Source organism: Anguilla rostrata, chromosome 6 (assembly GCF_018555375.3).
Source record: "Anguilla rostrata isolate EN2019 chromosome 6, ASM1855537v3, whole genome shotgun sequence".
NCBI classification, from domain to species: Eukaryota; Metazoa; Chordata; class Actinopteri; order Anguilliformes; family Anguillidae; genus Anguilla; species Anguilla rostrata.
The window spans coordinates 28364247-28391012 of NC_057938.1; the positions used below are offsets into that span (position 1 = coordinate 28364247).

General features: G+C 38.9%; 1 protein-coding gene across 9 annotated transcripts in view; it reads right to left on the reverse strand.

Annotated features, from left to right (window-relative positions):
- The window catches only part of gpatch2 (G patch domain containing 2), a 99185-nt gene that overhangs the window by 56381 nt on the left and 16038 nt on the right, over nucleotides 1-26766 (reverse strand). For 8 of the 9 annotated variants that reach the window (XM_064341072.1, XM_064341071.1, XM_064341075.1 and 5 more), the window contains exons 3-5: nucleotides 23850-23914; nucleotides 22478-22660; nucleotides 21869-21942 (exon numbers count right to left, since the gene is read on the reverse strand). In XM_064341072.1, coding sequence (XP_064197142.1) covers nucleotides 21869-21942; nucleotides 22478-22660; nucleotides 23850-23914 — 322 coding nt within the window. Of the gene's footprint in view, nucleotides 1-9498; nucleotides 9844-21868; nucleotides 21943-22477; nucleotides 22661-23849; nucleotides 23915-26766 lie in introns of those variants that run through there. The other variant, XM_064341076.1, reaches the window with a different exon arrangement.

Genomic DNA, 26766 nt, shown 5'->3' on the forward strand with positions numbered 1-26766 from the left:
ACACTCAGACTCAAGCGATTTGTGAGCTCAATTGCAAACTGGATGCGATTGGATCGCAAATTCGCATGACGGATACCAACTTGGAGAAGTTGTCGGTTCGGCTCACTGAAATGGGCCACTAATTCGGATGATTGGAACAACGCTGAGAGAACCACAGGACTAAAGGTAGACGAAAAATGCAGAAGCCTGCCTGAACCCAAAACAATCCTTATCCTCATTGGCTCCCCCACATCGGCCTTGGAAGGCTGATATCTCTCCACTCTCCTGGATTGTTATGCAGACAGATGCTCGGCCCTACCCCCACCTCCCTGCTCCTATGGAACTTTGTCTCTGGATCAGGACTCTTCGAGGTCATCTCCACGGCTACGGCCGTGTGCTCGTCATCAGTATCAGACGGCAGAGACAATGTTGAGACTGTGGTGGAGATGAAGTCCATGGACTTACACACACACGCACATGAAGATAACACACACACCACCTCCTACTCAACGCCTTCTTGGCTCCCACCCCCCTCCCTCCCCGTTACAGTGCAGTCTGCTGAGGGTTGATGCGATGCGCCTGAGCGGCTGCGCGCTCCCCCCAGTGTCTGTGCTGCGACACTTCCCCTCCCCGACACCCTACCCCCTACCACATGTGCAAGTCTTCGAGTTTTGTTGTAATGTTTGTAATGTTTGTAATGTTTTTATGATGTTGCTATGTGCTGAGGTTTTTCTTCGTTTCAATGAAACGAGTGCCCTCTCGTTTCATTGAAAGGACTGTTTTTTTTCCTCCTCCTTCCTCCTGTTCTCTCATTTTTCATCTAATACGTTGGCGCCGCAGATGGCTGCCTCGGTGTGTTGACCAAAGCAAATTCCTCGTATGTGTAAATGTACTTGGCAATAAATTCGATTCTGATTCTGATTCTGATTCTGATTCTGATAGAGACAAAGACAGTAAATCAATGATGCAGTTCTCTCTGCTTCTGTTTTACTCTAGAAAACGATGTCAGCTAGGTCTATCAGCAAACATATAGCTTAGCTATGCTCAGAAGTCCTCAATAATAATAACATTTTCCAAGAAATTACGAAAAAACAATAACGTTTCATCAGGTGTCTTTTACTGCTATAAAATGCTAATCCAATAGCAAAATTATACGTCATACATCGTTAGAAAGCTTATACTGTCACCTACTGAATAAATGAATTGTCAATCAAACTGTACTAAAAAGGGCGACAACACCATAAACAAGGTGTGTGGTGTTACGTACAGCTATTTTGGAAGGTACCCAGGTGTCCCAAATGCGCATATATTTCACAAACGGATTGTCCAAGACAATATATGACCACTCAGTCTCAAAAGGGACATCTCTCTGCGTAGAACCAATGGTAAGGTTGTATATTTATTCAATATTTAGTCCCAGATATTGACTGTAGAATGACATGGTATAATTTTTGAAAACTTATTTCGTTATTCAGTGAGCAGCGTTTCACTGCTGTATTGGCATATCTTAGGGCTATTGTTGGGTTTATCTTGTTGCTATGACGGAATACAATTTTTGAGTGGTGAAAGAATATTTTTATGAATGCTCAGATAGACAATATTGTCCATTATGTCATGGGTGGGGAGTGTAGTTCCAGATGAGACTGTAGGGAGGGGGTGCTTGTTAAATGAACATCCAGAGCGACAATGGTAGCACTGCAAAACTCTGTATTCAAAATAGTTGTTGTGTATTGTCTGCTAATGAAACTAAAACAAAGCGTTTCTGTTTTCAACTCATACTTGCAGGTGCAATGAATGTCTGAATTGAACAATCTAGGCATGCCGGCCTGCCGACCACTAGGGAGTGTGCGCTAAGTGGTTAACTTAGCCATTCAGCAGGAGCAGGGTACGTAGTGGTAGGGCTGCTGAATTAGCTAAGAGAGGATGTTGTATAATGAGTATCATAGTTATGAAAACTCAAGCAATGGACAGTAAGAAACCAGGAAGGAGCTATTAATGAAGAAAGGGATAAAATTATTTTCGTAAAGCAATGGTTTTACAGATATCTGATGACTGCTGACCTCCAAAATGTAACATTTTGTTATACACAGAATTTCAAATATTTCAGCATAAACACAGTTTTATGTGGTCAAAACAACAATTCTTTTTTAAACCAATTATTTTAGTTTTTAAAGTGATGAAACCAATTGGTAAATTGTAAAGGAAGAATGAATGAGAATGAGAATTTTCCTTCAATACTGTTGGCTTACAAAGAGAGAATTGAGGACATTTCCACCATAGCAGCTGGCTGAGCAAATGTAGGGCCCCTGACAGGTACACAACACTCAGAAAGCAGAGAGAAGAGAAGCACTAAAGGTGTTAGTAACTGGAGCCGAATCCAAGTGAGAATTTCAGCCAGACAACGATGAAGTCCATATGTGAGAGTGCCACAATAAACTAGGTCAAACTGCATGGAAGGGTCACCAAGGGACCTCTAAGAATGGGCCCACAGATGGCTTACTGTGTGGAAACAAATAGCTTTGATTCAGCTTGCGAGATCTGATACTCATGACCCTCCTTTTTATGCAGACACACATAGTCATCTCCATGTGCTCTTTCAGTGCTTGTGTCTATGTGGTGTAGGATGTTCCTTTAGGACTACGTAAACCACAATGATTTGCCTAAGAGCAGCATTGACAGATGTCAAGATTTATTACTGAGTGGAACATTATGGGATCATATACATCTTTAAATGGTTGGGGTGAATGGCAATTAAAAGTTACTGAACACTTTTAGTAAACCAACTGGGCCAATTCTGGTAATCAAGAAAGCAAATATGTAAAATATGAAAACTTTTCAACTTTTGATGTGTGCGTATGCCGGTTTTTGTTCCAACCACAGTTGCAATCCCAGAATCTTAACAAGCTGTAAATTTTTCTTAATTAGGTGCTTTTCCTGCACAGAGGGATTATTTACTCACTTAAGCCACATCATGCCAGAAATCTCTATGCATGCCATGAGGAATAATTCCCTTGTTCATATTGTGCTTAGTGCTACATTGCAAACAATTACATAAAAACAGGTAATGTTTTTGATCAAATTAAAAACTGAGGGTAATCATTAAGCACCCAATTAGGTTGTTGAACACGTGTCTAATTTCCTTCATAATTTTTTCCTTAAACTTATTAACACAATTATTTGCAGGTTTGGAATTTTATCCAAAATGTCTTTGAATTCTTCATTATCTTCCAGAAGGTTAGTTTTAGTGGCCACGTGTCCAAATTTTAGCCGATTTGGGACTAACTGATTTACCTCAGTCTTTAATTTGTTCAGTTAAAAATAATTAACCTCTTTTTATGCTATTGTTTGCAATGTAGCACAATATGCAGCTCAATAAGCAAAACATTACTATTTATGACAATGACTTAAAAGGGTAAATAACTCTTCTAAACATGAAAAGCACCTAATTGAAACAAATGAACAGCTTGATAAAATTCTGGGATTGCAATAGGGAGGTGAAGCGGAAGTCCCACTGAACAGCATTTCCGGTATACTGCCACATGCTGTGCTAGCACATTTCATCATAGACGGCAAGAGTGACAAGTTCATATAAGCAATGAAGTATTGAATCGTTCTGCAAGCACAAAATTAAAAGGCTCCATATCGTTAACAAATGATCAATATGCAGCTTTTCATTACTTTTTACAAAATCTCTAATTATGAGCAAACGGTCAAATTTGTGTACCAAATACAACAACAAGGAAGTCGTTTTCCATCCTTGCTGGCCAGTCCCATGGGATGTACCAAAACAATCGCGCCCATGTTTTTCTCATTGTGCTTGACATCGGTTGCAGGTTGCCTTCAATGGGTTATCAGGTATATTTATTTGGGAAATTGTAAATGCCATTTGTGAATGCACAGTTAAATTGTTTTTTTAGATAGATCACTCCAGACACCGCTGCCAATGTGATGTGAAAAGGGAAGCATTTTATGGGAGACAGAGTTTTAAACTCTCTTGGCGATCTAAAAACACAAAACAGGGAATTTTTATAATTGGAATTCCAGGACTGAGTATGGGAACCACTGCTCTAGAGTAAAGTTACTCTTGGATGAGCTAACTTCTCTGACTCGCATGCTTCCAGAGCTTTTTTGGACACTTTGCTATGCATTTTTTGTACTCCACGATACAGCGATATTCTGTTAGACAGCAAAAGCAAAGGTTTTACAACTCTGACAGGTGACTTAGGGAAACACAGGCAAGTGGTGTTGATTAGCCAGTATGGGACAATCTTCCTTCTGGACAAATGTCCCCATTCAATCATGGGGGTGCTGGAATGCATACTGAACAAAAATATAAATGCAACACTTTCATTTTTGCAGCCATTTTTAAAGCGTTTAAATAATACCTCAAAGATTTGTTCTATGTGCACAAAGATCTTATTTCTCTCATATTTGCCCACAAATTTGTTTGTATCACTGTTAGCTAGCATTTCTCCTTTGTCAAGATAATCCATCTCCTGCACAGGTGTGGCATATCAAGATGCTGATTAAAAGCCATGATCACTACACAGGTGTTCCTTATGATGGGGTCAATAAAAGGCCACCCTAAAATGTTGAGTTTTTCTTTTGTTCAACACCATGTCACAGATGCCTCAAGAGTTAAGAGATCATGCAATTGGCATGCTGACTGCAGGAATGTCCTGTAGAGCTGTTGCCAGAGTAATGGGTGTTCATTTCTCCACCATAAGCCTCCTCCAGCATCGTTTCAGAGATTTTGAAAGTTTGTCCAACAGGCCTCACAACCGCAAACCATGTGTAACCACACCAGCCCAGGACGGCCACATCTGACTTCTTCACCTGCAGGATCATCTGAGGCCAGCCACATGGACAGCTGATGAAACAGTTGGTTTACACAAATGTAGAATTTCTGCACAAACTGTCAGAAATTGCCCCAGGGAAGCTCATCTGCGTGCTCGACGTCCTCACCGGGGTCTTGATTTGTCTGCAGTTCGGATTCACGATCGGCGTGAGTGAGCAAGAGCTCACCTTGGATGGCCACTGGCACGCTGGAGAATGATCCTCTTCACTGATGAATCACGGTTTCAGCTGTACAGGGCAGATGGCAGGCAGCGTGTATGGCGTCGGGTGGGTGAGCGGTTTGCTGATGTCAACGTTGTGAACAGAGTGGCCCATGGTAGTGGTGGGGTGTTGGTATGGGCAGGCATACCCTATGGACAGAGAACTCAAGTGCATTTTATCCATGGCAATTTGAATGCACAGAGATATCGTGATGAGATCCTGAGGCCCATTGCTGTGCCATTCATCCGCCACCATCACCTCACCTCAATTCCTCAAAGCTGAAAATGTCCCAGTTCTTCCATGGCCAGCATACTCACCAGACATGTCACCCATTGAGCATGTTTGGGATGCTCTGGACCGGTGCATACGACAGCGTGTTCCAGTTCGCACCAATATCCAACAACTTCGTACAGCTATTGAAGAGGAGTGAGACAATATTCCACAGACTACAATCAACAATTTGATCAATTCAAAGCAAAGGAGATGTGTTGCTTTGCATGCGGCAAATGGTGGTCACACAAGATAGTGATCGGTATTCTGTTCATTTCCTGGTACCTTCTTTTTTGGGGAATCTGTGACAAACAAATGCATATCTGTATCCCCAATCACATGAAATCTAAAGATACGTGCTTAATGAATCTATTTCAGTTGGCTGATTTACGTTTATTAACTTTGAACTCAATAAAATCTTCAAAATTGATTGTGTTGCATTTATATTTTTGTTCAGTATAGATACTAGTGTTCTTCAAATGAAACACTAAACTCAAGTACTGAAAAACCCACAGTACATATTTAAAGAAGTATGTACCATATGATCCTAATGTTCTGTTCATATTCCAAAACTGGCTGAATACATCTGATTGTTAAACCAATCCCTTCCTTCGCCTACCCACTAGGTCATCATGAAAATGACTGATGAGCTCTCAGGTGACGTTCCAGCTTAAACTCATAAACATTCTTCAGCTACAAATTTTCTCCAATGTCATTTCTTGTTTTGCATGCCTTTCCGTCATTTCTTGTTTTGCATGCCTTTCCATCCTTTCATGGTAAACACATATTTGCCCTTACATATAAAACAGTACAAACCGACAGCTCATATAATCAGTGCTCTCTAATTTAAGAAATTGTTTTCTTAAATTATTCTTACTTTTGTTTTTAAAAATGTTTCTAGGAAAAACCAATATGGGATAGATGACACATGAGCAGACCTTTGTTTTTGTGCACATCTCAAATATGATTGCATGCATGCTTCTTGAATGAGTCCCATTATCTTTCATTTTAGGTAAGACATAAGTGTTACATTTTGCTGATATGTAACATGTGTTTCCAGGTATTTAAGAAATGTAAAAATACAGCTTTTTTCTTGATTGTTTTATTTTAATAACGTCTTCTTTGGAAATATGTTAACGTTTTCATATACTGTAACGTAAATCTTCTCTTAAAGCTCAATAAACAATATGTACATATACAAGATTTTTCATGCGCAGAGAAATCTTTGATGGTAGATGGTTTATCACCCAGTCAACCTAGAAGTATAGTTTTTTCATTTAATTACAAACACACACTCTGAGCATTTTTAATTTGGTGAATATGTTGTGTAGTAGCCTAACTTCGCAGGCTGCATATTAGATTTATTTGGCAGACAATTTTATCCAAACAACATAAAATAAGTGCATATCGAAGGTCATTGTAACAACTACAAAACACAGGTCCAATGAAGTACAATACTCATTATGAAACCGTTATTAATAGTCATGAACACATTGGCTGTGTCCCAATACGAAGTCAGTTTCCTTAAACCGCGTTTCCACCCAAAGTACCCAGGACTTTTAGTCCCAGGAACTACTTTTCAAGGAACTAAAAGGTTCCTTCAGCCCATTGTTGTCTGCGTTTCCACCGCGGTCTAAAGACCCGCAAAGATTAGGCAAATTAGCCCACTGACGTATGTAAAAGCGACGTCGTCGTCGGTCCATCTGTCCGATGATTTCTTCTGTAACCCCATACTGCCACCGAAGTACGTTATTTTCCAATAACCGGGACAGCCGGAGGGGTTTATTCCACTTATACAACGGGTTACCAACAATTACTATATATGGTTACTTTAGTATTTATTGATTTTTATCGACTTAATCACCTGAAATTGAAATATTCTTCCACGGCTGTTTGGGCATATGTGACAGGTGCTGGTGTTTTGGTCCTCAAGTAGGGCAAGGTCATTTTTCAGTTTTTTACAGATTATGAAAGTGCAGATTATACGCTTTCAAATGATGTGTCATACATTGAAATCTGAAAATAGTTGAGGAAGATATGCTTATTTGAATGTTGGTACTCCTAAAATCAAGTAGCAGAGAAAATCCCCTTGAAATATCTGGAACTTTTCACACTTCTCACAGGGAGATAATGGGTGGGAACAATAGCTAGTTAACTCCACCCCAACCACTCCCCCACTAGAGTACCTGTCAATCTTTGCCCATTTAGGGGTTACGCTATTTAAAGCTTTATAACTCCAGGTGTGAACACCACAGAGACTAGAATAATGTCTTAAATTAAGCAATACATTTGTACCATTTACAATACTAGCTTAGATTACTTTATATTCATAATTTTGTAAGAAATAAAGTGCCACAAATGCAATGGTCAAGGCAAAACATCTAAAATGAATTTGCTCCTTTTTTAGTTCGCAATGAAATACTGGGAGATTGGGGGTTACATTACATTACATTACATTACATTTTAGGGCATTTAGCAGACGCTCTTATCCAGAGCGACTTACACAACTTTTTTACATAGCACTTTTACATTGTATCCATTTATACAGCTGGATATATACTGAAGCAATGCAGGTTAAGTACCTTGGTCAAGGGTACAACGGCAGTGTCCTTACCCGGGAATCGAACCTGCGACCTTTCGGTTACAAGCGCAGTTCCTTACCCACTGTGCCACACTCCGTCCTTAATAACGGGTTAAAGTATACATGTCATGGATCAAAAACTTCTTGACCACAAGTTCATAAAATCTAAGGGTGGATATGTAGAACTACTAAAGATCTATGAAGCAAAAATGAAGCAGTGTACCCAGCATCTCCAAATCTACCCAAAATGTCTAAATTATTAACACTGGTCTAAAATAGCTAAGGGTCCAGAAACAAATCCAAAATCTCTCCAAAAAGGAATATAATGCTTTTTGTCCATTGTAAAGCATATGAGCCCCTTATGAAGATTTAAGATGAAACATAGATATAATTTAAACATAATGCAAAAATATAGTCACACAATGCTGCACAGTACCTAAATGTGTAATAATTAACTCTTGTATGTATTTCTATACACTGTACACTCCTATGTTTTCTTGTATGGGAATGGGACGATATGAAAACAATTTTCAGCTGTGCACCACATTTTGGCAATGTTTCAACACTCTCCTCATCACTGTTGTATGCGTCACAAAAACTATTACACTACTAACTAACGCTTACATTACAGTGTGAAATATCCACATTACATAATACCACTAACCTATTTAAAGACACTCAATTTCTAAAACAACGTATATAACCGAAATATTTTGAGCAGTAATACTTACATAGCAATGATGAAGTAAATCAATGACAGTTCTATCCGCTTCTGTTTTGCTCCAGAAAACGATGTCAGATAGGTCTATCAGCGAACATATGGCTTAGCTATGCCCAGAAGTCCTCAATAATAATGGTATTTTCGAAGGAATTACGAAAAATAGTTGACAACGTTTCATTAGGTGCAACGTCTTTTAATGCTACCATATATAGAGCGAATGCCATGGTAAGAAAATGTTCGGTTACGCTAACCTATAAAACGCTATTCCAAAAGCAAAATTAGACATGTTATAGCCTACATCGTTAGAAAGCTTATACTCTCACCTACTGATTGAGCGTCCACCATTGTAGCAACCTCACACAGTAAACAAACATAGGCTACTACCACACGGCTTTATTTATGGGCGGTGGCTTGAATGAAACTAAGTGACAATAGCCAACAAAATCAAACATGCTAATTAAACTGCACCCCCATCACTCCTCCAAAACCTGGCTGTAAGAATCACTAAAACAAGCCGACTTTGCTGACAAATTATAAGTATTTAGTGACCCTAAAAATGTTGTTTATTCTATTAAGTGACTTCTTCAACTCTTTAACTTTCGTAATATGTAAAAAAGGAAAACAGTAAAAAAAAAAAATTTAAAAAACCTTTTTTGCCTCCCAGCGCGATTTCAAGATTTGCGACTTGCGGACCTTTCCTCCAGCACCCGTCACATATTATTTTACCGTTGTCAAGCAAAACTCTCATTGGTAGTTTGACTTGGGCCGTTGTTATGCAACAAACAGGATATAACAGGCCAATATACAGATTGTAATTGTTTTATATATCCTCTCAAACACATTCATTATGTTTTTATGCGAACATTCATTTTCATGTCTTGACATCCGAGATGACAGAATACATTCACATTCTACAAATAACTGGTAACAACAGCAGAAAACATGCACACGTCGTAAACAATTTGTTGTTGAATTGATTAATTTGACTCTTATCGTCATTTCCAATATCGGCTAATCGCAAAATGACAAGAATAAATAGAATGACAACTCGGACTTGAAAATTTAAATTAATATTGCAGTGGTACAACCACCGTTTGCTTTCCTTCAAAGTTACTGCTAGCGAAGCAGCAAAGTGTAGTCTCCAGATGCGAACCATGCACCAAAAATACAGTCCATTGTCTAGTCTTCCTGGTCTTTTTGTGGAATTGAAGAATCGCAGAGTGTTTATGGCAGTCTGAAAAAGCAAAAGGGACGATTACCATAATTAACCTGTTATTTTACCCTGACAAAAAGTGCAAAAGCTGATTTCTAGTTTGCTTTTACTGTATCTCCAATGTAAATTACGCAGAACTACCACATACCTCACATAACTGTGCCAAACGTTTTGAGTCAATTATAACAGACTAACAAAGAAAATCCGGAAGAAAATATTCAGCAACCGACTTCAACCGTTTGAATGTTTTGGTACGTAATATGCTGTCCCAGCACGAATGCTTAACATTTTATAAACGAATACTAAAGCAAGGAAAGAACAGAAGAGCACACGTTATAATCCTCAATCTTAATTTCTCATTTGTTCCAAGATGTTGGCCGGCTATAACCAAAAGTAGGCTACTGCGCTGCATAACATACAAGTTTGAATTCAAGTTATTATTATGAAAATAAATTGGTTTGCGGCTGCAGATTTTTTAAAATGGTGGTTGAAGAAAAATACTGCGAGTAGTCGGCCAATCAGAAATATTCAGCGCTTGCGCCCCACCCCAAAAGTTCCGGTACTTTTGGAAAGTACTACCCCCCGAGCAGGGACTTTTTTGGGGGTAAAATAAAGTCCCCGGAACTTAATTTAGACCAGTGGAGTTCCTCAAAATGTTCCTAGTTCCTGGGGAAAGTTCCTGCGGTAGAAACGCGGCTTTAGACAGGCAGCATTTGAAGGCGGCATTTTCACAATTTTGACTACTTTTCATGCTTGACCTTTGTAGGTATATCCCAAACAGACGTTATCAAAAAATGCTTCTTTCTAAGGTGACTTATTTGGGTGAAATTTGAAGGCAACGTCTGATGCATCCTTCAGCTGGAAGGCCATCCCATAGGTCTTTACGATTTCCTCTGACTTCTCACTCCCGTTAAATTAACGGCGGCTCAAACCAGTGAAGTGATGGAAATGTGAATACACAGTGAACACGATCATTTGTTATAGTCACATCTAAAAGAACATTTTAATTATTTAATACACTGGAATAATGTATTTAATGTTTTTAAACCTCAGTCAGTTAAACTGAACTAGCCAGCTAACTTGCTTGTAATGACATTACTTCCCAATTGAATAACACAGCTGGTGTTAACCGGGCTTAGAACATACAGCGAACAACTGAAATCATGATAATCTGGTTAAAACCAAAAAAAGCATCCAAACTAGTAGCTAATTATGTAGTCAGCTGAACATAAAACTAACTTTATTTTCCATTAAATAGAGAATAAGAACAATTATGGCTACAACAACGGAATCCGTATTTATTTGTGTAGTTCGTCAGTTGGCAAGTTAAAGCCGTCAGCTGTAACATTAAACATTGATCTCGTGTTGGTTTTGTGAACTCTCTGTGATATCATTCTGTCTTCAAAGTCTGTCCCAAATTCGCTACCTTTTAAGGTTCCTTTACCATTAGGATGATGCCTGCAGAGGGAGCTGTCTTCTAAGGATGCAGGCAGGGAGGCAGCAGACTTCATATTGGGACACAGCCATTAAGTCCAGTTCACACAGTAAGCATAGGCTAAAGCCACTTTTCCACCACATGGTACCGGCTCAACTCGACTCGACTCTTCTCACTTTTGGTACCAGGTACTTCGTTTTCCACTGCAGATAGTACCCCCGTCAATGTAGCTGGTCCTCATAGCGATGCCACATGAAACTGCCGTGACGTCATCTTCAATGCGACACACACAGGAACAACGGAGGATATCGAAGGGATGGTGTTCTTAATTCTCGGTATGTAGCTGTTTGCCACAGCAAGGAGACAAATTTTGTTTCAGAAGAGGCTGAAGGCAGCAAGACAAAAGACTGCTGAAAAACAGGAGAGTTTGGGAAATCCTACATCACAGCTCAGACGATGAAACGACTCTGGTTGCTCAAAGGCGACGCAAGAGGATAAGTGACGATTCTCTCTGACCAATCAGTGGTCTGCAGTGTTTTCACGTCAACTTTTGGTATTGCCTCAGCTCGCTTGGAACCTTGACCAGGTACCAGGTACCAGGTACTATCCACAACTTTTGCCCGATGGAAAACCAAAAATGTCAAGTAGAGTCAAGTCGAGTTGAGCCGGTACCATGCGGTGGAAAAGCGGCTTAAGTCAGAAAGTTATGGCAAGTCAAACAAAGAGGCATGACAATGAGCTACAATATCAAGATAGTGATACAACTGCTATTAGGGTGTTTTTTACTATCCAAATTTTTGAATGTCATTCAATGCTTCACACTGTTCAGTACTTATGCTCCTGATAAAAATAGTGAAATTGATTACTACTGCATTTTGATTTACCCTTATTGTTCTAATTTTAAAAGTATATTTAAAGTATTAAAGTATATTTCTCTTTACTTCTCATGTAATGTCTATTGGAAAACAAAACACCATCATACTGTCAAATATGACACATATCATATGATATTTTGGCCATATCACCCATCCCTAATGAGCATACTGCATCTACTATCTAGAAAGATTGGAGTAGAAAATTTATTTAAATTTGGATTAGAAAGATTCTCCTCTCCACAGCCATATAAACCCCAAAATATTTCTGGGTCAAAATGACTCAAAATGATTGAGCAGGTCACAACATATTTTATTTAAAAGATAAGCTAGATGGCCTTTTTAATCAGTGTGATGACAGCCAACTATTGTCAACTGCTGGTTGATATGGCCCAAAATGATGGGGAGCACCAAAGGCCCTTTTTATGCCTGGAAAAGCCCTGCATACGCTTTTCATTCCAAACAGCCAGGGTTTCCACAAGTGTATTGCAAGCCCGGCGGCCCGGCGGCCCGCCGGGCCTAAACTGACCCTCCGCCGGGACTAAGCATCGGGGATTTTTTTAAAAATGTATTTTTAAACAACAGTTACAGTGGGGCGGTTCGGTTGGAAAGCTCACCAGCGACATCTGTTGGTTAAAACGTGAAGGCACTAGGAAAACAGCAGGTCTGAGATGTTTTTTACCCTCAATGTGCATAGAGTGACGTTCAACACTTGACGCTTCCAACTATCACAAGCTAACGGTACCTAGCAAGGCACCATTTATTTTGTAGGCTAACTAACCTCGTTACAAACTGTGTTATCACTTCATCTCGTCGGTAACTTCATCTCGTCGGTACATTTTATATTAACTTAAGCAGTGTGTAGGCAACGTTAGACTAGTAGCATGAATGTAACGTTCGATACATTGTAACACTACATGATTTATTAATCGCCATCGAAATAACGACTTCACTTGTATATTAATAACGTTAGCTTGATGTGATGTGCACGACAACGTGGTCAGTTAGCTAACTTAGCTAGCTAGCCAAACAGTCAGTAATATAGATACATAGATATTTTGTTGTTGTTGATGTGCCCAGCATTCCAAGGCTGTACACTGTTGTAAGATTCAGTAGCCAATCAGTAGGCAGTGTTGTGCATATCCCGCTCTTACAGCTCGTTTCCAGCCCAAACCACTGCAAAGAGAGCGAACTTTTTTTTGTCAGTGACATTTCCTTCTGACATCTACGACGGCATTTAGTAATACAATCGCATTTCAGGCTAGAAAATAACCCGTTAATCCAGAGAAATTGCTGAGTTGTCTTAGAATCTTCATCGCATCTTTATCTTTATCAAGGCTGGCAGCCCAGATCAAATTTGTTGAGACAATTGCCATCCAAAACAAACACCTGAGAGAGGCTGCCTGCGTGCGTGCCTCCCCCAAGGCGTTACGTCATTGTTTTAAAATGCACAGCTGTCGTAAAAACATGCTGGCTTTGATAAGCGGAATCGATAAGCTTGGAGGCATACGATTCCAATGAATAGGACAACTTGGAACTGGTTCTCGGTTCCCTATTTACATGTGCCCAGCATTCCAAGGCTTGTTGTAAGATTCAGTAGCCAATCAGGACTTGAATACAAGTTTTTTGTAGAGTGCAAAAACTTTGATATTATTTATTTTAATTTATTTTGTAAGAATCAGTAGCCAATCAGGACTTTTTGAAAACACAGCATTCCAAGTCTGTACACTGTTGTCAGATTCTTTGTAAGACTATGCTATGCTGTAAATAGTTGTTGATTTTTTAAAATGTGTGTTGAATAAATGACTTATTTATAACAACATTCACATTACGTAGCTATATTTTCAAATCTCCAGTCAGCTTTTAGCACTGACTTAATGTAGGGCCCTATGGAATCTGTTATAGCTTGTTTAAATGCTCAATTCCGCGATTCCGTCCATGATCCTGTTATCACAGAAACTATAGGGCCCTACCTTAATGCTGCCATCAGTCCGGCACCGGGCCCCCGCCAAAAGATACTTGCCACTGGGCCTAACAACTTATCTGGGGGAAACCCTGAAACAGCAGTACTGTTCTTTCCACCTAAATTATAAAAAAATACGTTGTCTAAACTGTTGAGACTAAACTATACATGCATTATTTTCTGCATATTCATTTTTTTTACATGAAGGTGCATTCTTAATAAGAGAGAAAAACAAGGTATTGTAAGAATTTGATTTTTTAAAAATACATGCCTTCATTACTATTTCACACAGAAAATGGGAGGAATGTGACTGAAATATTTGTGATTGTGCTTTATACAACAGACAATAACCACCACCAACCATGAGAATGAACAAGGTTTGATTCAGGGACACTATTTTTGCAGCCAAGACACAATTCTCAGGCACTAGTGGTAACACAAAGGTGCTCGCAAATTATGGTGTTTCCAACTCAATTTTGGTGACTGCTGCGCAGTCGTAAAACAGGCTGGTTCAACATGAATAAATGAACTGTACGTGTGATTTGTTTGGTCTCATTATTGCCAATAAAACCACCCCCATTTTCTTCCCTTTTAAAGGCAGCATATTAGTGCCATAGTCAACTGCTAATGTCATCATGTTTCATTCTGTAGCACTCCAAATGTTTGCTCAATCATGATCTAGCACTGCCAAACGCACACTTTAAAGAAAGTTTCTGGCATAGTCTGGGCTTAATGTATGGAATAGCATTTCCAAATTGGCTGCAAGCCAAGATGGTGGAAAAAAGGTACAGATATGTCTTCCAGATGAGGAAATTGCTCAAGACAGCAAGTTTTAAATGTCTAAAAGAAAACAGTGATTTTTAATGAACTTATAAATAAATTTTAAAAAATGTTTTTTTGGCTGGGCTTGTGTTGGCAGTGTCAATGTAGCTACCAAATTTCATCCATTTTTGTCAAACTGCTTGGGAGTTAATAGCATTTTTATGATAAGCCATGTACACATCAAGTTTTATAGGCTTATTGCAGTCATGTTTTTTGGAGTATCAACTTTATTTATAGAACTTTTAAAGACCCCAGTCCGTATCAGTGCAAGTTTTATGCAAATAGGTCAGTTGCATTTGGAAATTTGCCGTTTAAGAATTTTTCAGAAAATTCAAAATAGAAAAAAATCTAACCAAATTCACTTTAATGGTCCAAGAGACTTTTTTGTCCAGCATGAGGACAGGAATCTAAGGACACTAATATAATCTTTCACAGATAATTGGTTCAAAAGTTATGAATATCTATATACTCAATATATGGTTGATTGCTATAGTGCCACCAACTGGCTAAATGGTGCAATTGATAATTTTTCAATATTTTGTTTAATATTTGGATCTCTGTAGTGCCACCATGTGGTTAGCATACCTGGGTCAAATACGTATTTGTTTTGGATTCAAATGCTTTTCAACGCTTTAGTGATCTTGTCTGGTGTATTGGAACCAATGAAATACCCTCAAAAAGTGCAAACCTTACCTTCTGGTCATATTGACAGGCTCAATTATACTAGGCAAGATCAATAGAGCACAGAAAAGTATTTGAATCCAAAACAAATACGTATTTGACCCAGGTCTGGTGGTTAGATGGAGCAAAAACTTTAGGCCTGGTGTCTTGATATAACTTCCAATATACCTACCAAGTTTAATAACTAGGTCAAATGGGTTTGGAATTTCTAGAATTTTCATGAAAAGCCAAACCCACTGCAATTTAATTTGCTCGTAATTCAGCCATATTTTAACAGAAATGCTAAAAAGTAATACCGGTACTGAAATAAATGAGTTGATAATACCAAAAAATACCAAATTTTGTGCAAATTGCTTAATTTTTGTCAGAGGAGAAGCATTTAAGTATTTTTCAAAAAATTCAAAATGGAGGAAAATAAAAGCTTGTAGTCTTATAGTTCCTTCAGGCAAATATGTTCTTAGTGAGGAGGGGCATCCATTGACATTGTTTTCAAGTTTTTTTAAGGTGAAACAGCAGGAGTTATATCATTTTAATAATTGCAATTTCAACTGACTATTATAGCACCACCAAGCGGCCAATCATCACCACATTTGGCATAGGGTTATTGGGTGTCATCTTTTAACAATATAGCAAAGTACCTAATTTCATGCAAATAGGTACATTTTTATAAGGAATGAAGCAAATTTTGTAACTCTAGGGAAAATGGGACAATGTCAAATTTTGTCACATGCACTACAGCGCCATCCAAAAAAGTCAACCAAATTTGGCAATTCTGGGCCATTCCAGCTCGAGGTTATTTCAGGTGAAAGGGGATGAAAAAAAAATATATATATATAGCTGCAAGCATTGATGCCTGGGGACAAAGCAGCATCTCAAGTGTTGCCAAGCACAAAGACTCCATGAAGGTGGAAATACGCTTTACATAAATATATTCCAACTGAGATGTTTGACCATGCCATCAACTTAGGGACCTCTCTCATTGAAATGTGATTTTTAATGAATTTTTTAACATGGTTATATACAGTATTTTTATCTGTATAGCGCCACCATCTGGTTAAATTTGGCTAAAACATAAGGCCTGGAGTCCTGATACAATTGCTAATATCATAACTTTTTGTCAAATGGTTTTGGAATTATTCACATTTTTGTGAAAAGCTTGCAATTTTATTGGCTCATAATTTGGCCATATTTTAGTGCTAGAGAAGTAATACCTGTACAAAAGTTGAGCCAAAATACCAAATTTATAGCAAATCAGTCCCAAAGTGTCACAACATTTTTGCATTGCAATCTAATATCAATGTTTCATCTTAAACCATCATAATTGTTGTAGGAGGAGAAGTATTTAAACTCTCTTTTTCCAACAAATTTCAAAATGCTGCAATAATTAACCCTCAGTCATTTGGATCTTTTCCTCTTGCCATCTTGATCCAAAATCAAAGTCAACTGGGCCTGCTCAGCATTTCTATTGGGATGGCAGGTATGCCACCCCGCCAAGTTACGCCAAGTTATGCCCCCGCATGCCCCATACCGCCAAGTTACGCAGTATGGGGCATGTGGGGGCATGCCCCATACCTATACAGCACCGAGAGTTTGGCACTTTTCAGGGTTCCCCACAGAAATAACCACAACAGCCACAGACACTCAGCCCTTAAAAACATTAAATTCTGTACATTCTCACCCCATTTCAACAGACAGAAATCATAAACAACTTCACATGTCCACACAATAAAGCCTCAAACTAAGGGGATTTTGCGTTTTCTCACACATACAAGACATACACATCTGACACAGTTTGCATGACATTGTAAAATGGTAAGATTACAAAACACAGGGCCAAGTGACTTGAAAGACTTGAGGAAATATTGGGTAGCATTGCTTTGGAATACATCTTAATTTTTAATTTCGGTGAGGCAAGATAGCCTATATTGTTTGTAGTACCGTAACTTGGCGTCATTTTGATATCAATACTTCTAATGGCAGGCCTGGATTTTGGCAGTCTGAATGAATGAGTTATAGACGGTGTATGTCTTGTATGTGTGAGTAACGTGGCATTTTTGTACGTTGAAAACGTGTTTTTTATGAGATACATTATACATCCCAGAGAGCATGATATGATGTTAATTGCTTAATTATATCATGCAGTACACCTGAATGATAACATCTGCATTTGTTATTTCTCCACTCATTTATTTAGGTTTTTCCTTTAATTTGTCACCTGCCTGTATGAACACTTTGTAAAGAAAATGACATCACAAACTTTGTCTTTTATTCTCACATTAAATTAAAAAAGAAATGAAAATTGTAAAAATAAAAAAAATTACATAGTTTACAGGGTTGTCCCTACCATAGAAAGGCTTAGGTGCAGCGCCTAAGTGTTTTTGCGGAGCACCTTAAGACGAATTAACGTAAAAAGGCATTTTTCTGACGCCATCGTAGACGTCAGAAGGAAATGTCAGTGACTAAAATAAATTTTTAAAAAGTTGGCTCTCTCTCTTTTCCAGCGGAATAAACACCCCAAAGTGAAGCACAATATTACCTACTGATCGTAGATAAGATCGCTGTGAGGTTGCTTTCCATAGAGGGTTTCAGCTGCATAGGCTACTCCCGTATTACTGAAAATGCTGTAGCGGTGGCTAGCTATAAGTGCATACCGGCGTATGAGTGAGTGCTGTGTGCGTTGTGTTGATGTTAGCGTAGCGCTGGCTAGTACTAGAAGCTAGCTAATCATATAGTCTACTTAAGCCGCGTTTCCACCGCAGGAACTTTCCCCAGGAACTAGGAACCTTTTGAGGAACTGAGTGCGTTTCCACCGCAGGAACCAGGGTCTAAATTAAGTTCTGGGGAATTATTTTACCCCCAAAAAAGTCTCTGCTCGGGGGGTAGTACTTTCCAAAAGTACCGGAACTTTTGGGGTGGGGCGTAAGCGCTGAATATTTCAGATTGGTCGACTACTCGCAGTATTTTATTTCAACCGCCATTTTTAAAAAGCTGCGGCCGCAAACCTATTTATTTTCATTATAATATCCTGAATTCAAACTTATATGTTATGCGGTGCAGTAACCTACTTTTGGTTATAGCCTGCCAACAATTTGGAACAAAATGAAATTAAGATTGAGGATTATAACGTGTGCTCTTCTGTTCTTTTCTTGCTTTAGTATTCGTTTTATAAAATGTTAACGGTTTAATTCGGTTGCTGAATATTTTCTTCCGGATTTTCTTTGTTAGTCCGTTATAATTGACTCAAAACGTTTGGCTTATAGTTATGTGAGGTATGCAGTAGTGCTGCGTAATTTACATTGGGGATACAGCAAAAGCAAACTGTCTGGAAACTGGAAATCACCTTCCGCACTTTTTGTCAGGGTAAAATAACAGGTTAATTCTAGTAATCCTCCCTTTTGCTTTTTCAGACTGCCATAATTTCACTCTGCGATTCTTCAATTCCACAAAAAGACCAGGAAGACTAGACATATTTATGGTGCATGGTTCGTATCTAGAGGGCACACTCCGCTGCTCCGCTAGCAGTAGGCTTTCAAGTAAATAAAAGGGTGGCTATACCACTGCAATATTAATTTACATTTTCACGCAAGTCCGAGTTTTCATTCTATTTATTCTTGTCATTTTGCGATTAGCCTATATTGGAAATGACGGTAAGGGTCGAATTAATCAATTCAACAGCAAATTGTTTACGACGTGTGCATGTTTTCTGCTGTTGTTACCAGTTATTTGTAGAATGTGAATGCATTCTGTCGCCTCGGATGTCAAGACATGAAAGTGAATGGTCGCATAAAAACATAATGAATGTGTTTGAGAGGATATATAAAACAGTTACAATCTGTATATTGGCCTGTTATATCCTGTTTGTTGCATAACAACAGTCCAAGTCGAACTACCAACGAGAGTTTTGCTTGACAACGGTAAATAATATGCCCAAACGGCCGCGGAAGAATATTTAAATTTCAGATGATTAAGTCGATAAAAATCAAAAAATACTAAAGTAACCATATATAGCCGTTGTATAAGTGGAATAACCCCCTCCGGCTGTCCCAGTTATCGGAAAATAATGTACTTCGGTGGTAGTATGGGGTTACAGAAGAAATCATAGGACAGATGGACCGATGACGACGTCACTTTTTCATACGTCAGTGGGCTAATTTGCCTAATCTTCGCGGATCTTTAGACCGCGGTGGAAACGCAGACAACATGGGCTGAAGGAACCTTTTAGTTCCTTGAAAAGTAGTTCCTGGGACTAAAAGTTCCGGGTACTTTGGGTGGAAACACGGCTTTAGCTACACCACTATATCACCGAGGTTCAGAAAATGTATGCCTGTGTTTGGTTAATTATTTAAAGTGTATTATGTACCCTTTGTACAGGTTCAGTCTGTTTAATGTAGAGGTAGTTGTCATTTTTAGAGGCCTTAAATTAAATATAGTAGGTAGATAACCGTTTTAAATCGGAGTGTTCACACGGGTAACGATTAGCCCACCCAGTCTGCACGCTAACGTTAGTAGCTAGGTTAGCTAAATGGATAATGCACTGGGGTATCATTATCAGCTTTGCTAGCTTGCTCCTGGCTTGTTCAGCCTAATACATCACTGTGTAGCTACCCTTACGTAACTGAAACATTAGGCTACTTTGTTTAGCTGATGAGCAAGCGAGCCCTTGCAAAGAAAATGACCGAATTGGAGATAGCTCTCCTTTGCCAATTCTGGAATTATGTGCTGCAGAGGTTTGAGACAAGTGTTATGTTGCAAGGTAGATCTAGATCTCGTGAATGCAGTTAAGTTGATTTCCTCATTAAGAGACTACGTTGCAACGCAGAGACCAGTTTGATAGGTTTGAAACTGCACAGCACTTACTATGTCTCCTGCTGTGTCCAAAACATATAAAAACGAGATTCAGAGAAAGCACATGCATAAAATACCTGCAGATGAAGCGGCTGAGTCCGAGTTATCAAAAGTGCCAAAGCGTGGACGTATTTAATGTCATTAATGACAGGCTATTAGCAGAACTCGAACGAAGATACGCATCCTACAAGGATGTGAGTGAGCGCTTTTTTTTCTTGAATAACATCCATTAGATGCTAAGCCTTTTGTCATCAGGGCTCCATTGAAAAAGAGACCCAGTGTCTCAATGTGATTTCCCTGTATAAATAAAGGTTGAATTTTTAAAAGTATTTCTAAATTCTTTGATGACAAAAAACTGTTACAGTGAAAATATTTTCAAAAATATTATTTATTTTATTTTTAATAAATGTCCCTTGTAGTGTAGTGTGGTGTGGGGATGGCTGGTGTAAGCAGCCACACCTGCCCTGGGTCAAACTAATTAGACCTGGCCAATTGGATAATTGGTTAAGAATTAGATAATTGGCCAGGCTAATTGGACCCAGGAACAGGAGTGGCTGCACCTGTGCGTAGTGAGGTAATCACTGCGCACAGGTTAAATCTGCCATCCCCACCCACACCAGGGAGCCTCTCTGTCATGACAGTGTTTTTACATCTGCTCCTCGGCTATAACATCTTGCCGACCCTTGCAAATAAATCTGGACTGTTTGGAAAAAAAAGCAAAAAAAAAAAAAAGCCACGGGCTTAAATAAAATAGCATGGAAGTGCTACGAACCGAAAACAGTGTCTCCCGTGAGTGTGTTTGGGTTAGGAGGGGTGGCACTCTTTTGCCACATGTAGGTTTCAGCATAGTACAATATATGGCTCTTGAGATTAAGACAAATGATTCATGTCCCCTACAGGGGTCAAAAATGAATTGCCAGGTAGTAGGAAGTTAATGTGAGTAATCAGTAAAATATATTCACACAATTAATTTGTGAATTAGCATGGCATTCATCTTTGACTACGGATGATGTACAAGGCATCTATCTTCTAAAAAATGTACACACAAAAACAAAAACAAATGCTTTGATGTTAGTATTCAGTAATTCAACTGTAAATATGGAGCTTGAAATAATATTCTTTTTTTCCACAGTACTTGTTTGCGGTCACTAGGGGGTGGTTTTTGTCCTTTCTAAATGTTCTTTTCCACGTTCAGAGCATCTGGTAAAGTATAATAAAGTCAGCTAAAGTCAAACTGGATTCACCAAATTAAATGACAAACCACTTTAGACTTTAGACCACACTCAGACCACCAAATTTGTAGACACACACTAGCACCCTTTTTAAAACAAAGGTGTTTTCCAATTCAGGAACTGTGTGTTGTCAAAGTTAATTTTATAAAAACATGTTGGATGAATGCACTAAGTTCCAAACCCAAAGCACACATACCTTTGCCTGGGTTTGCTGAAGAACTGCTGTGGAGGAAGGAACACCATGCAGACAATTCAGCCTGGCCTGAAAAACTGAGGACAAACAAGCACTGTCAATGTGAATTGCAAAGACATTGTGAGTTTGATTAAAACTGCACATTGGTACATAATTCACAATATAAATTTTTTGCAGACATACAGCTATGGAATTATCACAATTAAAAATTTTAATTGTCATGCAATATATTTGCCAGTAAATACAAATTGTAATGAAGTAATGGGTAATAGAATAAATAATAGGTATAGACTGTGTATTTCACCAGAATATTTAATTAGCCACCCATGATTTTTATTACAAAAAATTAAAGCCATGACATTTATTGGCCTTCATACAAATGAAACATTTCATACATTTTAAAAATGCAACAGGTTCAAATGCACATGTTAGTCACTCGCTCACCTGAACCCATTATCTCCACAAAAAAACACAAGGACTGTTGCAAATAAGACAGTAATACTTTGCTAGTACCATTTGTTTCATTAAAACTCACATACCCCCCCTACCCCTCCTCCCCAACACACACACACACACAACCTTACTGATGGGAGGTGGGGTGAGAATACTGACCTCCCTGTGCTTTCTGGGACATGATGGGGAAGGATCCAGTGAGAATTCTGTTGAAAACAGGGTCAGACAGCTCCCTCTCTAGGTCAGAAGAGTCCTCTTTCTCCCACCAGGGTATCACCCCCGCAATGCCGCAGGCTCCACCCGGCTCACCATCATAGAACCAGTCACTTTGTTCATCATCACCTGAGATCAAGGGAAAAATCTTTGGTCTTTCATGGAATATGATCGTTTCTAGTATTAAATTAACATTAACAGCCGCAGTACAAAAGAATAGCCTATATTAAAGCACAGGGGAAAAAGGAGCACACTCACTCTTTTGTGCTGCTTTTTATCAAAAAACATTGAATGCAATAAAAAATATATCTCAAGTTGAAATATGAAATTAACTGTTCCTGCAACTAATTTAAGACTGGAAAAATGTGGAACCTTTTATCCTCGTCTCATAAAATGTAGACACTATCGGCTTTGATACAAGATTCGAAATAGGGGGCTATGATATGGTTACGTACGGTATGTATGGTTGTGTCTTTTTGTACCTGCGTGTTCTCTTTCTATTGCAGAGGAGAGAAGAGTAATTAAGATTACTCCGCCCTTAAAAATACTGAGTTCAACATACTGCTGATTTTCCTTTCTATTTTCCATCTGCTGCACACCACAAGCCGCACTACCTACCTCCCTTTGTATTTATGAATTTTTTTGTATTTGCCAATTATGTTTTTGTATTTTAACATGTATAGTCTTCGGTGAGGAGGCGTTTATTTTTTTTGTGCAACTTTTTAAACTAGCCTTGACCGGAGTAGGAATGCCATGGAAAACTCACCCCCTTTTGCTTCACTTGTGGGGTTACAGAAGATCTTTTATTTGGGTAGATGTGTTTCCGTAGGGCCTTGCTGACGCTGAACTGACTGGTCACCCCTGTCTCTTGTTTGGTTTTGGCCATTTGTATGCTTTTTTATGATGATCGTTGGTATTTTGTTTAATAAATGTACATGTTGGCAGCTAAACTTTGTTGTGTACAGATTTTCTAACAGCACCAGTCAAATTAAAGCCAATGCTGTTGCTGCCTAACATTTTTTTTGAATATATAACAGAATAAGCAGCTGACTCAAGAGGTGTTGGAAGAAGCTAAATAAAGTGAAATAAACTAAAGCAAACACATTTATGTTTAAAATACATGAAAGATGTACACTACAGATATTGACAGATAAATTTTGAATTATTTTACATCATATACCCCAATTATTTATTCAAGGTACCTTTCCCAACCTGGATCAAAAATAAGAAACAATTTATTTAAATAGGCTAAATGTTTAATTCTGACATTGCATCAATACTTATTTTTCATTAAGTGAGGGAAAAAAATACGTTTTACCTTGTCTCCCCTCATCATTGGTGTACAAGCCTCCGTCACTGCTGTTACTCACACTGCTAGTTTCACTGGAATAGTACACAAATAGTGAAAGACGTAAAGGATCAAAAAGACAGTTCATCTCAAAATTGTAAAATCATTAAGCACAGGTCACAATAGTGTAGGATTCTGTGTTTTTCATGCAGAACAAAATGTGGACTGCATTGTGAAAATGCAAGTAGGCTGTATTCATCATGATATTCAATTCTGTTTTGAGTTGAGAAATGTCTACTGATTTGTGAGACCTGTGCAGATTGTAATGTAATCTAAATGTACAGCTGGGAAACAAGTGAACTGACATGGTTGTTATTAATGTATCCCGTTAGAACAGTTTTCACTGTACAAAACATTTCAGATGCAAGGGGGAGTCCGTAATCTTTTGCAGGTAACACCCATAATATGACCCTTTTCCACAAAGGAACTTTTTCCAGAACTCAGGAACGATTTTGTTGTTCACCTCCAGGAACATGGGCCAATTTTGGTGCGTAGGGCATGGTTCCTATTCCACTGTTTAGCCCGTGCTGGAGAGGTTGTACTTTTTTTATGGCCCGTGACTATCGGGGTCAAGCTTGCAGTACTGAACATCGCTGACCGGTGAAACACAATATTTGCAAGAATTGCCAAGCAAAGCAAGTGCCATTTTTAAATATCAAAAACAATAAGTAGCCGACAGCAAGCGAGTGCAAACAAAGGTGTCACACGCTGGTGTGACACCGCCAGGAAGGAGATGCACCATTGTTTGCCACGTAGAGAGAGAGAGTGTGTACCCACACCAACACAAAATAAAATAAATCAAACACCTTCCCCCTTCCCCCTCACAGTTCCCAGGAAAAACAATTAACTCCTTCACACAGATGCCAAATCGGGCCAATCCTTACACATTTAAGCCGCGTTTCCACCAAAAGTACCCGGAACTTTTAGTCCCAGGAACTACTTTTCAAGGAACTAAAAGGTTCCTTCAGCCCATTGTTGTCTGCGTTTCCACCGCGGTCTAAAGTCCCGCGAAGATTAGGCAAATTAGCCCACTGACGTATGAAAAAGCGACGTTGTCATCGGTCCATCTGTCCTATGATTTCTTCTGTAACCCCATACTACCACCGAAGTAGCCTACATTATTTTCTAATAACCGGGACAGCCCGGAGGGGTTTATTCCACTTATATACAACGGATTACCAACAATGACTATATATGGTTACTTTTGTATTTATTGATTTTTATCGATTTAATCACCTGAAATTGAAATATTCTTCTGCAGCCGTTTGGGCATATTTTACCATTGTCAATCAAAACTGTCATTGGTAGTTCAACTTGGACCGTTGTTATGCAACAAATAGGATATAACAGGCCAATAGTCAGATTGTAACTGTTTTGTATATCCTCTCAAACACATTCATTATGTTTTTATGCGAACATTCACTTTCATGTCTTGACATCCGAGGCGACAGAATGCATTCACATTCCACAAATAACTGGCAACAACAGCAGAAAACATGCACACGTTGTAAACAATTTGCTGTTGAATTGATTACTTTCTCATCGTCAATTCCATATAGGCTAATCGCAAAATGACAAGAATAGAACGAAAACTCGGACTTGCGTGAAAATTTAAATTAGCAGTGGTACAGCCACCGTTTGCTTTCGTTACTGCTAGCCGAGCAGCGAAGTGTGCCCTCCAGAACCATGCACCATAAATTAGTCCATAGTCTTCCTGGTCTTTTTGTGGAATTGAAGAATGGCAGAGTAAAATTACGGCAGTCTGAAAAAGCAAAAGGGACTATTACTAGAATTAACCTGTTATTTTACCCTGACAAAAAGTGTGGAAGGTGATTTCCAGTTTGCTTTTACTGTATCACCAATGTAAATTACGCAGAACTACCGCATACCTAACATAACTGTATCAAACGTTCTGACTCAATTAAAACAGGCTAACAAAGAAAATCCGGAAGAAAATATTCAGCAACCGAATTAAACCGTTTGAATGTTTTGGTACGTAATATGCTGTCCCAGCACGAATGCTTAACATTTTATAAAACGAATACTAAAGCAAGAAAAGGACAGAAGAGCAAACGTTATAATTCCAAGATGTTGGCAGGCTATAACCAAAAGTAGGCTACTGCGCCGCATAACATACAAGTTTGATTTCAAGTTATTATTATGAAAATAAATTGGTTTGCGGCTGCAGATTTTTAAAAATGGCAATTGAAATAAAACACTGCAAGTAGTCGACCAATCAGACATTTTCAGCGCTTGCGCCCCACCCCAAAGGTTCCGGTACTTTTGGAAAGTACTACCCCCCTTTTTTGGGGGTAAAATAAAGTCCCCGGAACTTAATTTAGACCCTAGTTCCTGCGGTCGAAACGCACTGAGTTCCTCAAAAGGTTCCTAGTTCCGGGGTAAAGTTCCTGCGGTGGAAACGTGGCTATAATCTATTTGCTTTCTTTTACCCCTTTGCGAAATCTCCCTAGTGGTCGGCATGCTGGCGTGCCTAGATTTCTCAACTCAGACATTCATCACGCATGCAAACAAACGATGACTTGAAAACAGAAACTGTGTATTCCAGTTTCATTAGTAGACAATACACGACAACTATGCCGAATATGGAGCTTTGCAGTGCCACCACTGTTGCGTTGATCATTCCACTAGGGGCTTTGCGCTATTTCAGCAAGAAACATTAGATGGAGTGCTAGGAGCGCCCATGTGTCAGTGTTTAAAAATATATATATATATCGGTCCTACATATCGGCCACATGTCGTCCTTGACTACCAATACAGATACAGATATGGTCCAAAAATGCAAATATCGGCCCGATATATCGACCGTCTGATATATCGGTCGAGCTCTAGTGAGGATCACCTCCCATCCTATCACGGCTAGATTTTA